The 13,368-nt window shown below is 61.5% G+C and overlaps 1 protein-coding gene across 1 annotated transcript in view; it reads left to right on the forward strand.

The window, feature by feature from the left end:
• Window positions 1–13,368, forward strand: part of LOC105309208 (E3 ubiquitin-protein ligase PDZRN3-like) — a 66,673-nt gene that overhangs the window by 52,984 nt on the left and 321 nt on the right. Inside the window, exons 3-9 of the mRNA XM_023526069.1 lie at window positions 5,025–5,272; window positions 6,498–6,585; window positions 9,563–9,661; window positions 10,048–10,110; window positions 11,474–11,572; window positions 12,591–12,707; window positions 13,181–13,362. Coding sequence (XP_023381837.1) covers window positions 5,025–5,272; window positions 6,498–6,585; window positions 9,563–9,661; window positions 10,048–10,110; window positions 11,474–11,572; window positions 12,591–12,707; window positions 13,181–13,362 — 896 coding nt within the window. The remainder of the gene's footprint in view (window positions 1–5,024; window positions 5,273–6,497; window positions 6,586–9,562; window positions 9,662–10,047; window positions 10,111–11,473; window positions 11,573–12,590; window positions 12,708–13,180; window positions 13,363–13,368) is intronic.

Here is a 13,368-nt window from a genome sequence, read left to right on the forward strand (position 1 = left end):
CCGTTGATTATTCTTGGCTCCTTTGTCAGTTGTTAGTTGACTGTATATGCGCGTATTTAATTTGGTCTCTCGATTCTGTTCCATCGGTTTATGTGTCTGTTTTTATGCCAGTGCCGTGCTGTTTTGATGACTGTAGCTTTGGAGTTCAGTTTGAAATCAGGAAGTGCGATGCAGCCTGCTCCGTTCTTTCTCAGGATGCTTAGACTATTTGGGGTCTTTTATGGTCCTATATAAATTTTAAGGGTGACTTTTCTATTTCTGTAAAAATACCATTGAAATATTACCAGAGATTGCATTTTGAATCTATAGGTGGCTTTTGGTAGTATTGCTACTTCAACATTATTCATTCTTCTTGTCTATAAACAGGAGATACCTTTCCGTTTGTTTGCGTCTCCGATTTCTTTCATCGTGTGTCGTAAGTTTCAGGTAGAGATCTTTCCCCTCCTTAGTTAAATTTAGCCCAGAGTATTTTGTTGTTTTTGATGCTGTCGTAAATGGGATCGATATATTTCTTTTTTCAAAAGTTCATTTTAGTGTATACAGCACCACTGATTTCTGTATGTTAATTTTGTCTCCTGCACCTTTACTGAATTCTTTGATTAGATCTGAGTCTTTTTGTTGAGTCTTTTGGGTTTTCTACAAGTAAAATCACGTCCTCTGCAAATAGAGGCAGTTTCACGCCTTCCTCTTCTGTGCTGACACTGTGCATTGTTTTCTTGCCGGCAGGGACTCTGGTCAGCTTTACGAGGTGGCCGTGACTGACCGCACTCAGTAGGAGATGGCCATTGATCACCTCCTCCCCCGGCGGCAGTGGGGCGGGACCCAGGGGCCCTGCAGCTCCTTGTTTGGGGGCCTGGAGGCCGCTGCGGTTTTGCTCTGCAGATGGGAGGCCTCGTGCTGTGCTGGCTGTTCACGGCCTGTGTCGCCGCGGCATTGGCTCGGCGCCTTGGTGACCCTTCCCCAGGGCTCCGTTCCACAGGTGCAGGTGGCGCTTAGTGAGGGCGCGTGTGGGTAGCGAGAGGGAGAAGCAGCAGAAGCAACTAAAAGTGGCAAAGCCCCCCACTCCTGTCTTTGCTCGAGCCCCTGCTCAGAGCTCCCGGACCCAACACCACCTGCTCCACTCGGTCCCCCCAGCACCAGGTTGTCAGCCACTCAGCTCCCAGTTGTCACCGGCCCTCTGCCCGCTGTGGGCTGATTCGGCTCCTCACCTGGGCAAACCCGGCTCTGGGCGGCAGACCCTGATTTGCGGGTCAGAACGAGGCAGCTCTGCACCAGCGAGCCCCCCGCCCCCACTTGGTTCTGCGGGGAGCCATGCCTGGGGGTCAGGGCAGCTGCCGCCTCTGCAGGGGCCCCCTGCGCCCAGGAATTAAAGCCCCGCCCCGCCCCCGCCAGTCCGACCCTGCGGAGCCGCGGGGGCTGCAGTCCCCTTGGCACGAGATCAGAGCGGGCTCCCCGAAGCGACGCAGCGCGAGGCGCTGGTTGACCCTGTTCTCCCTTCCCATTGGGGAACCTGAGACCCCACTCTGTGGAGCGGGGGGCGGGGCGGACGGCAGCCCCCCGCCTCGGAGCATCCCGTGTCCTGCATCCCCATCCCCCATCCCATGAGCAGGACTGCCGGCCTGTGCTCCATCCCGTGGTGACCTGGTGACTTGGTGACCGCGTCTCAGGACGTCCTGCGGTGGGGGCGAGGTCTGTGGCTCTATCTTGGTGGCATCACTGCAAGATTTTTTTTATCCAACTGAAATCAGGGCTCAAAACGTTTTACTTTTCAGTATATGGTTTATTTTCGTCTGTTGCTGCCAGTGGAATCTAAATTTTAATTCACTCGAAAACAGGTGTGATATCTCACAGAGGGGAGTCACTGCCCCTGCATCTAATTAAATGAACCCCATAAAGGTGGGTGGCACCAGGGGCATGGGGGGGGGCTGGGTGTTACACCCGTCAGCCCTGTGTCCTGGGTCCTTCGCTCATGTGACAGAAATAGCAGTGACCTGAGAGGCTGATCCTCGGAAACCAAGGCGCTCGCGCTCTGGTTCAGAGGGGCAGGGACTCCCCAAACATCTGTCACGACCACGCTGAGCTGCTTGCAGCTGAGTCACAGAGACCTTCAGGGTTCTGGGCTCCTGGCTGAAAGCACGTGACAGTCACTTCAGCCACGGCATCTCCAGGCAGGCAGTGAAAACCAGGCCCCCTTCCGGCTTGGGCTGGTCGCTGTGCCCACGTGGTGAGCAGCCCGGCCACCCGGCAGACCCTGGCAGAACGCTGTGGGCACTGTGTCCTAGCCGACCCTTCCTTAAGTGGGTCACGGTCCGGTGGCCTTGCTTTTCCCCAGGAAATTCTGAGTGGCATCCCATCAGCTGGGAGGGGGAACAGTCTCGCTGAGCAACCACAGGGTGCTGCTGGTCGAGTGGGGGACTGGAGGGTGGACGGGTGGGTCGTCCCTGGAATTTACCCCGAGGCAACAGCCCCCAGCTCTGCACCAGGCCCCGGGGCCGTGGGGGAGGATCCGAGTGCCGCACACGAGCACGGGAGCATCGCCCAGGCCGCGTGGAGCCAGGAGTCATCCCATCGCCTGGTCTCGGGAGGCCTTCCAGCAAAGCACCCGAAGGTCCCTTAGTGTCAGGTCACGTTTGCGGCTATGACGTTTGCCTCGAGTCAGACTGATTGGATTTTTCCCATAATTGCACCTAAGTCACAGGGGACCCGCCAGAGCCTTAGGTGAATAACTTAGGCATTTAATTTGTAATAATGATGAGGTTTGCAATCAGCATTTCTTGTTCCGAAACACTCCATTTACTTAGTTTTAGAGCTGCATAAACTGTTTTAAAAAGCCGTCTGCTCAATCGGGCGAGTTAATGGCATTTTGACCGGGCGAGCGTTCTGCCTGTGATTGTGGCCATCACCGTGCGTCGGGTAATGGGGACGCGATGCTAATCCCAGAGTAAAGGTTGTCATTCCCCGTTGGCCAGCGCCGCCGGGAGTCATCACCTCACTCAGTCTCAGCGGTGCGATTCCGAGATGACAGTGTCATAAGTGTTATGTGCACGAGGTAATTCAAAACAAATCTGGCCGCAGCAGCGGGTCGTCCGGGATGCTAAACGCCCACCTTGCCTCATCGTCTGTCAAGAGAATGTAACGATCCCTAAAATGCCTTGTCCCTTGCATGGCGGGGTCAAGTCCCGTAAAATTTATCTGTCGCACCCCCGAGACGGTCCCTGGGGACTCGGGGACGGGCAGCACTAATGTGGACGCCTGGCACCTGAGCGAGAGGCGGGCGGGGGCCCCTCGGTGCACAGCCGCCGCTCAGGGCTGCGTTCTACCTCTCTGATTTATGGGTAATTTTCTCCGGGAAAATGTGACTCGTCGGGTACACAGTCCCTGGTCTCTTAGTGAGTTCTCACTGTTTGCGTGTTGAGCGCCACACGGAACTGGTCTCATTAAACTTCGTAACAACCCCAACGCTTCAGTCCCTCTGTCTGCAGATGAGGGAACAGGGACTCGGGAAAAGTAGCCGCGTTGCCCGAAGCCACAGCCGAGGCCGCCGGCCTGAACTCAGTCGTCCCCAGCTGTGAGGGAGGAGGCTGGCTCACCTGAACCCCTGGAACTGAAATGGGTCCCTCAGCAGGTGCTCTGTGGGCTGCATGCAGGGCGGGATGCTCTGGTGTCTGGTGACAGTCACCCAGGGCCCCGCCCCCCGGGGCTGGCCTCGCCCCTTCCTGCACGGCCTCTGCTGGGGGCGTCTTGCCTCAGCCTCCTGGTCGCGCCCTCCGTGGGACAGGCTCAGCGAGCACTGGGACGCACAGGCTATCTGCCCGCGGCCCTCCTAGCTCAGGCCCATCTGGTGGGTCCTTTGCATTTTAGGGCATCGTTTAAGAACCCGCTCGGCGTTCCAGCCTTGGTTTAGAAAATCTACCCATGGAAAGCAACAGTTACCCTCACTTTTCCATAAAACAGCTGATGAAGATGGGCCCCCATCAGGAGGTGTCTCCAGTCCCTTCCTGCAGACAGGAGGGGCCGTAGGGACAGGCTGCAATGCGTCCCTGCTGGGTGCGCACTAACCCTGTGCCCCCACACCTGCCGGGGTGTTAGGGCTGCAGCAGGCGAGGTCCAGGTACAAGGACACATTCCTGAGCGCGGCTGGAAGTCTGGGGCTGAGAGGTTCTGAGACGGGCTCGTTTGTGTGCTCAGTGTCGCCAGGGAGCCCGGCGCTCCCGTCCCCTGCTCTGCCTCCCTCAGGGCGTCCGTGTGGCCTCGCAGGCCGGCTCCCTGCACGAGCCACGGGTCCCCACGGGGCCAGGTGGTCACGTGGGTGTCGTCCCACAGGCAGGTGCCGGGAGCGACTTCATCGTCTAGAAGTCAGTTTCTGGCTTCTGTTCTGGGCAGAGCCGTGGTGACTTAGTTCTGCTTATGCCACCGAGAGGGCCCTGGGCACAGCGTCCCCAGGCGTCCCCACCATGGAGCACCAGGCCGTGCTCACACTGTCTGTCTGAAGCTGTTGGGTGGCGCGAGCACACTTTGGTCCTGCCGAGCCCGGGACTGGGCCGGGAGAGTGGTGACGAGGCGTCTCCGTGTGCAACTTGCCCCAGGCGGTGGCACTCGGCACGTGCCGGCCTGCAGGAGCGCGGTGGCCGAGGGCTGGGCTCGGCGGTTCAGCCGGCCGCCGTTCCCACTCGAGGCCCATCGTGACACCCGCCACATCCCCGGTGGCCTGTGTGGTCGTTCGCTTCATGTTTTCAGTTGGCTTGTTCCTTTAAACCAAAGGAAGTCATTTAAAAGGGGACTCGATACCACGTTTTTACCCGCAAAACCGACAGGCCGGAAGCACACGGACGCTTGCCCCGCGAAGGCTCTGAGCCCAAGGCCACGCCTCCCAACAGGTGTCCCGGGCAGGTGTCCCGGAGCCCGGCACGAGGGCCCAAGTGTCCTGGACCCCGACTGCCCCTCGCTGCCTCCAGGGAGCCCTCAGCCCTGTCCTGGTCTGGGCTCTGCTGGCCCTGCTCACGCTGCCCCAAATGTCCCCACAGGTCAACGGCAAGGACCTGTCCCAGGCCACCCACGACCAGGCGGTGGACGCGTTCAGGACGGCCACAGAGCCCATCGTGGTACAGGTGCTGCGGAGGGCCCCACGGGCCACGGCGTTCTCGCCCGTGCCCGGGCCACAGCTGGCGGACGCGGCCACGCAGACCGACATCACCTTCGAGCACATTGTGGCACTCGCGAAGATGGCAGCCCCACCCACGCCTGGGCTGGGGCCCTGCCTCCTGCCAGAGGGGTAAGCCGCACGCCGTGCATGCGGTGGCTGGGTGGGCGGGTGCTGGGTGTTGTATGCGCTGGGTGCTGTGTGTTGGGTGCTATGTGTGCTGGGTGCTGTGTGCGCTGGGTGCTATGTGTTGGGTGCTGTGTGTACTGGGTGCTGGGTGCTATGTGTGTTGGGTGCCGGGTGCCGGGTGCACTGGGTGCTGGGTGCTGGGCACTATGTGTGCCAGGTGTGCCGGTTGTTGTGTGCTGTGTTGTTTTGACCTCTGGTTCTGGCTGCAAGGTCAGAGGTCAGCAGGAGTGCACATCAGATTGGGGTGTCACCATGACACCTGCCATCGGGGCCTTCCAGCGGCACCCTCAGCACCAGGTGTCCCTTCATGCGGGCAGTGCAGTCACTTGCTGGGTCTGGGGACTTGAAATCTGGCGATGTGACTGTCACTCACATCTGGTCATAGCTGAGTACCAGCGCGGGAAGGCCCAAGCCTGTTGACACTGTGCGGACATCTAGGACGGGGGTCAGGGTCCCGGCTGGGACGGGGGTCAGGGTCCCGGCTGGGACGGGGGTCAGGGTCCCGGCTGGCATGGGGGTCAGGGTTCCGGCCGATGGTCCGGGCTGGAGCCTCAGTCCCTGTCCTCCTCGGGCCCTGTCCGAGCCGCTGACGCGTGCGTCATGCTTCCTGCTGCCTTCGCTCCCGGCTGTCCACTCAGCGTCCAGACAGGCGGCTGGTTCTGGGGACGGTCACGTGTTGCCCCAGAGAAACCCCAGCCCATTCTCCTGGCAGTGTGAGTGTGTGTGCGTGTGTTGCTTACACACACATCAGCACACGTACACACGGGCACACACACAGGTACCAGGTGTGAGCACAGTCCAGAGATGTAGAGAGACTGTCCGAGGTGATGCACCGGGGTCTCGGTCACAGCCTCAGGATGGATCTCAGGGGCCAGCACCTGTCTCTGTGTGTCGCCTGCAGCCCAAGCTTTGTTCCCCCACAGAGGTAGAAGGTAACCATGAAGCAGCAGGTGGCAAAGGTGAGCCTGTCTCGTGCCTGGAGACAGAGTTAGTCGTCTTGAGTCCTGTGCGTCCAGGGGGCTGGGTGCTGGAAGCCACCATGCCCGCCTGCCGTCCCCTCCCACCCACCCGTCTTCCGGAGGAGATGGCCTTGAGCACGCGTGGTGTGAACTCAGGGTGGAGGCCTGGGGGGCAGGCGCCTTACAGTCTCTCGCCCTCGCCCTCCCAGGCACCCCTCGGCACACATGTACTACGATCCCGGCAGCTACGTCGGAGGCGGCCCCCAGGCCCTGGACAGGGAGGAGCTGGAGCTGGAGGTATGAGGGGGACCCCCAGGGTCCTGAAACCCACGGGCGGGGGCTGCTACCGTCACCCGGTGCCTCATGACAAGCGGGGCCGGACACTCACATGGCATGATCACCCCGTGTGCTCTGGGGGAGAGTGTGTCGTCCTCTGCGTGTGTTTCGGGCACACCCCACCACGCTCCCGCGTCCTCCTGTGTGACGCCTGAGCCGTGAGTTGTGGTTTTGTAAGTTGCGGGCACTGACTGTTCTGATTCAGCTCTGATGCCGAGCAGCACTGAGACTGCCCCTGACTCAGGACCAGCCTGCCCCTCCCACCGTCTGTCCCCAGAGTGGGGACGGTGCAGGGGCCCCCAGTGGCCAGGCTGGTGACTGCCCTAGGAAACGCCGGGCGGGAGGGGCAGGGAACAGGTGTGACTGTCCCCTTGAAATCCGGGCCTGCTCCGGGGGGCTCGGTTCCCAGCACGGGTCTGCCTCCTCGGCCTGACCAGGCCACTCCCAAAGGCCAGGCTGAAACGAAGCAGCACTGGCGGTGTGGCCACCGTCCCTGGGCGGGGCTGCCGTGAGCTCCCGGAGGTCTCGCCCTGGGGTTCCTCCAGGGCCGCCAGGGCTCGGGTCACAGAAATACCGTGGTGACGTCTGAGTGCCGTGTCCCATTGTCCAGATGCCTGGCGGAGTTTGCAGCCCGCACCGGCCGACCCGGGGCCCTGAGCTGGGCGGTCCCGCACTGGGTTTTCTAGCTGAGAGGGGCCCGCGGTGGCCCTCAGGGACAGGGGTGCCTTTGGGGCAGGGGATGGGCTGATTTGCATTTCTGGAGCCACATGGTACATTTAAAGGGACAGGAGCTCAGCAAGCTGGTGAGCAGAGGTGAAAATGTAGGTCATGGCAGCAAAGGCCCAAAAGGACTGGCCTTCCGAACCCTGGGCGCCCGGTCCCCTCTTTTCATTTGCGGAAAGAAGGTCAGCCCAGTGCCACGCGTCCAGCAGCGGCCGGTCATTCCTGGCCCGCGTGACCTCACTGCATGGACCGTGTGGCTTGGAGGCAGGCGGGCTGTCCAGACGGAGCTGTAGCCAGCAGCGGCGTTTTCGGTTCTGTCACACGTGCCGTCACACGCACGCGGCTCCTCGGTCGCCTGCAACAAGCTTTGCGGTCACCTCGCCTGGCTGCTCGCGGACTTGTCCCGGAAGCAGCTGGCCGCGACCACGTCAGCCCGGACACAGAGCGTTCGGGCCGCAGTTGTGCACTTGGAGCCAAAAAAAGGACCACGAAACTCCACCAACTGGGGAAGCACAGAAACAGACGGTTCTCGCGCCCGAAGGACCTGCAGCCAGGGGAGACTCGGCTTGCGCGCGAAGGACGACCTGTGGCCCGCGACGCGCAAATTCGGTGGCTCCAGCGTGTTCGGAAAGAACTTGCCCTTGTGGTTAAGTACGAGCCGCAAACTAGTGCTCATTGTGCCTTGTCTGCTGCTCGAAGTGTGAGCAGAGCGATTTCCATCCAACTCCACTAAGTTCTCAGAAATTCATGGGATTCAGTTCATGAAAATTCACCATCCTGCTAAGGCTATAATTAGGCAGTCGTTGACTTAATGAAGATATCCAGGTGCAGAAAATGAAGCTGCCCTACTGAGGGAGTGTGTGAAATGTGCTCCCTCTGCTGTAGCAACTTCTGTGACCTCGGACGAGTGGCCCTGCCCGTGCATCCTTTCCACCGAGGCCTCTGGTCACGATGCCGAGAGCTGTGATGCCTCATCACAGGGCACAGAGAGGTGAGGGAGCCAGGACAGGGTGAGACGCTCGTGAGGAAGCTGCTGGAAGGAGACAGAGCTGGATCCAAGGTCTTCAAGGCCCCCCATCCCTCACTTTCCGCTCCGTGCAGCGGCCAGAGAGATGGGTGACGGCGGCGATTGAGTCGTCCTGACATAAAACGTTTATCTGATTTCCCACCGTGCTGAAGTAAAATTTGAGTAGTCAGGCTGCCTTTGGGCCCCACCTGCTCTGGCCCCACTGCTTGGCCGCGCTCAGCCCCGCCTCCCATCCCTGCGCTCAGCGCCCCCACTCCCCACCCCACGCTCCCTCTGCACCCAGCCCCGCCCTCCCACGCTCAGCCCCGCCTCCCATCCCATGCTCAGTACCCTGCATAGAGCTTTGGCCCCATCCCAGGCCCTTCGTACCTGCCGTTCTGCCTGCAGTGCTCGTGGTTCTGGGCACCTGCCCTTCACAGGGAGGGTTAAGGAACTGCCTGTCACACAGCCAATCTGAGTTCCCCACCGACAACTGCACTCTGCCACCCTCCAGGAAGAGCCCGGAGACAGATTGATCGGTCCCCAGAGACGCCGTCAGGGCCCTCGCAAACTTCCCCAAGGCTCCGACCGGCTTTAAAGTTCTGACTTCACCCCGCAGCACAGACTCCCCGGCAGATGCGGCAGTGCCCCTGCGTGATGCGTCTCACGCTGGGGTCACCGTTTGTATTTAACGTGCAGTGATAGCGGCTGAAACTAATCTCTCGAGCGTAAATGCCACGGCCGTCGTGGAAAGCATCCATGGCACCCTGTCACATCACCCTCCTTCCTTGGATCAGTGTGTGTGTGATCAGTTCGCACTTTCTGTCACTGTGAACGTGAAGGTGACAGCGTGAAACAATGTAACCAAACACGTTGGAAACGGCCGCAGTGAAACGGCTGGCCGGCCAGGGCCGTGGGATCGTCCTGTCTGGCGGACCCTGAAAGCATGCCTTTTAAAAGCCCTGCCCCAGAAGTCCTGATGCTGATCATTTTGGGGGGGATCCATAAGATAACTGTTCTCAGAGCGACTCAATGTTGAGTGGACGCCCGAAAACGCCCTGGGTGCTGGCCCGTGCGTGGTGGGCCCTCCCAGCCAGCGGTTGACCACAGAGTCTCTGTTCGTTATTTAAACACAGTATTTTTAAAGCATCGGAAGTCGTCCTGTGGCACTGCCCGCAGGGCCTCACTGGGGACACCTTTCTCTGTCAGGAAGTGGCTCTGTGCAGGACGAGCAGCCAGGACAAGCTGGGGCTCACGGTGTGCTACCGCACGGACGACGAGGACGACATTGGGATTTTCGTGAGCGAGGTAGGTGGTTGAGACCAGACGAGGGGTTCACTGTCCCCTCTTATGAGTTAGCCAGCCCTGCCTCTGGCTCACTGAGCACCCTGGGGAAAGACGCAGATGCCTCTCCGTCCCCTGCATCACGCTCGGCGAAGCTGCAGCCTTACCGGGCTCGGGGTCGGTACTGGCACGGGACGCGGAGAAGCCAAGGTGGGCTGTGAGGTGGAGCCGTCTGACGTGGTTTCGCGTGCCCAGCCGAGGGGACGGGAGGCCTCATCTGGCCGCCCACCGAGTCTGGTCTGTTTCTGTGCCCAGCGAGGACGAAGGGGTGGGCGTGGCTGTGGGGCACAGCCGTTGTCATGCGTGTCGAGGTGTCTGCCTGGTGCTGAGATGCGTGCTGTGTGTTCCAGATCGACCCGCACGGCATCGCGGCCAAGGACGGGCGCATCCGGGAAGGAGACCGCATCATTCAGGTAGGTCGGCTCCTGGCCGCTGGCCTTGCCCGCTGCCTCTCCAGAAAGAGCAGGCCAGTTCCAACAAGCTCGAGGGGTACGAGCAGGTGCCGGCCAGACGTGGGGTGACGGGGAGCTCGGCTGTGGGCAGTGACGTGCACCAGGCAGCAGAGGCCTGAGCGGGCGGGAGGGCACCCGCAGCAGTCCTGCCCGGCACCCCAGACGACTCGGGAGTAGGTCTCCCCACGACAGGCGTGTGACTTGGGAACCTGAACACTGCCGTTTCAGGTGTCTGGGAAGGCTTAGTGCTGGACCGCATGTTTCAGGTTTGGTTTTGTCTTTAAAACGGGAATGTTTTCGGAAAAGGTAGTGAAATCGATCGAGAAGGTTTTCACTTTCTGGGATTCGGCGTTTAACCGTTACGCAGACTCTGGCTTCTCGGGGTCCTGCCCTTCCCCCAGCCCTGTTGCTCTTTCGAACCAAAATGAGACGCTCCCGTCGGCCGGCCGCCCAGCCGCACGGGAACCCAGGCGCGTCCCGCGAGCTCGGCTCTGCCCCAGCCCGGCGGGCACCCGCAGCTTTGTCCCTGGGAGCGATCGTGGTCTACGTGTCCTCAGCCTTCCGCCCACACCTCCCTGCTCAGGGTCCGTCTGGCGGGCGACCCAGAGCTGCACTTCGAAGGTCCCTTCCTTTCGGGGTGCTGTTGTTTTCCGCCCACACTCCCTGTGGGCAGGGAGGTGCTGGGTCCCCACGTGGCCCTCACCGCCTCCACGTGTCTCCTTGTCACCGAGACCCATCACCCCCAGTGGTAGTCACCCCGTCGCTGCCTGAGCTCAGAGTTTCCGGGGCAAGGAGCAGAAACCCGTGCGGGGTACTCGGGCGTGATGGCGAGAGAGGTCGTCGCGCCTGACCCGTCCCGCCTAAAGAAGCAGGAGTGCCCACTGGGGCGCGGACCGGCCTGCATAGCTCTGTTTCCTTCTCTGCCCTCGACTTCCGCGGCACCCCCAGACCTGTCCCACTGCTCATGCTTTACCCAAAAATACCCTTCGTGACACGTCAGTACGTTCCGCTCACACACACTCCTGCCAGACCGTGCTGTCCGGCGACGCTGCTCAGACACCCCTTCTTCGCAGCACTGCGCTTTTTCTCGGTGCCGCTCCTGGGGTCCTGGCCACTTCTGTGCCCACGGCTTCCACTGCGCACTCACCGTGGTCCGGGCTGCATCGATCTGGGCGGGGCCTTCCCTCTGAATGCCAGCATCCCGCCCAAGCCCCGCGGAAGTCCTGGGCCCTAGCTGCGAGCGGTCCCAGCGGGAGCAGTGTGGAGTGGCTTTGCCCGATCTCATGATGCATTTGTCACCCCCACCTCCTCCTTCTCCTCTAAGATCAACGGGCTAGCGGTGCACAACCGAGAGCAGGCCGTGGCTGCCCTCGCCAGCAAGGACAAGAGCTTCTGCTTGCTGATCGCGCGGCCTGAGCTCCAGGTAAGTCCGCGTCTTGCGCCCGAAGCTGGGTCTGTGTTTCTCATCAGAAGCCCCTACAGCAGCAGTCCCTGACCTTTGTAGCACCAGGGACCAGGGCTCCCGTGAGCATCTAACCCCTGATGACCTGAGGTGGAGCCGAGGTGGGGATGCTGGCGCTGGGGGGCGGCTGCACATGCAGATGAAGCTTTGCTCATCCACCTGCCGCTTACCTCCTGCTGTGCGGCCCGGTTCCTAACAGGCCAGGGACCGGTACTGGTCCGCAGCCTCGGGGTTGGGGACCCCTACCCTACAGGACGTTGTGCGAGTATGAAGTCTGAGCCTTGAGGCACGTTGTGCCTGGCAAGGTGGTCTCACATCTGTGACTCAGAAGCTGCTTTGTGTTTTAACCTCCAAGGCTGGTGCTGACACTCTTGGCACCTACACTGGGGCCCAACAAGTCCAGTAGCACAGGGACCCTGTGAAGGAGAGGGAGACACGTGGCACAGGGACCCCCGCCAGGGTCACGACCTTGCAGACGTTTGCCTTTGGGGCCTGGGGGTGCTCCAGCTGGGACCATGTGTCTCCCTCACAGTGGCAGGGACGGTAGAGGATGGGGACAGCGGTCATTAGGACTGGACTGACAGCTGGAATTCGGCTGAGAGTAAATTTCAGGTGCTCCCATCACAAAACGATAGTGACCGTGAGGTGACGTCCGGAGCTGGGCTCATCGTTGCGCCACGTGTGTCTGCACGAGTCGCGGAGCCGCCTCGACCGTCACTTTTCTTTTTAAAAACGAGAGAAACGTGGGCCAACAAACTTTTTATTGAACAAAAACAAGAGGCCGGATTTGGCCCACGGGCTGTGCGAGGGCCCTGCGTGGCGTGCGTGGACGGGGGGCGGGCCCGGGTCCCGGTGGACGGCACCGCGGCCGGTGGCCCAGGGAGGCCTTGCCCAGGGATTTTCTTTTCTAAAAACAAACGGGGCGGACGAAGGCGAAGGCCTCTGTCTTCTGAGGCCGTGTCGCTGCCACTTTCCCCAGCTGGACGAGGCCTGGATGGACGACGACAGAAACGACTTTCTGGACGACCTGCACTTGGACATGCTGGAGGAGCAGCACCACCAGGCCATGAGGGTCACGGCCAGCGTGCTCCCCCAGGTAGGCGGCCGGCCCCGCCCTCGGAGCTGCGGGAGAGCCTGCCCTGGGTGGGTGGCAGGCACCCTGCTGGGAAGGCCACCGAGAGCCATCCGTTCGCCTGGGAGGCCCAACTGCGGCGCCCTCCCCACCCCAAGCTCACCGGGCGTCTGGGGTGCAGCAGCAAGGCGGGGGCTGCTGGCCTCCCAGCCTGCTGCGGACACACGGGCGGGGAGCACTGCGCAGCTCAGAGACGAGGGTCATGCAGGCCAGTGGCCTGAGTGGCTCAGCACCCTCCCACTCCCTCTGTGTCCCCACATCACCCCAGTGGACTTGGTGAGCTAGAGCCGGCCCTGCGGGGTCGAGCGTGGGGAGGTGACCCCGCAGGGTCGGGCCGGCAGGTCCAGGGGGGCCTGGCTAACTCCGCCTGGCCGGCAGGACGCCCGGGCAGTACGGAGCGGCCCTCCGCAGCGCTGTCCCCGATTTCCCTTGTGCAGAAGCCGCAGGAGGAGGACGGGGGCACCACAGACACCGCCACCATCCTGTCCAACCAGCACGAGAAGGACAGTGGGCTGGGCCGGACCGACGACAGCACTCGCAACGACGAGAGCTCTGAGCCCGAGAACAACGGCGACGAGGCGCCCGCGGCGGACGGCGGCGACCTGAGCGCCAGCCCCGAGCCCCC

This window comes from Pteropus vampyrus, unplaced genomic scaffold (genome assembly GCF_000151845.1).
Source record: "Pteropus vampyrus isolate Shadow unplaced genomic scaffold, Pvam_2.0 Scaffold684, whole genome shotgun sequence".
In the NCBI taxonomy this organism is placed as follows: domain Eukaryota; kingdom Metazoa; phylum Chordata; class Mammalia; order Chiroptera; family Pteropodidae; genus Pteropus; species Pteropus vampyrus.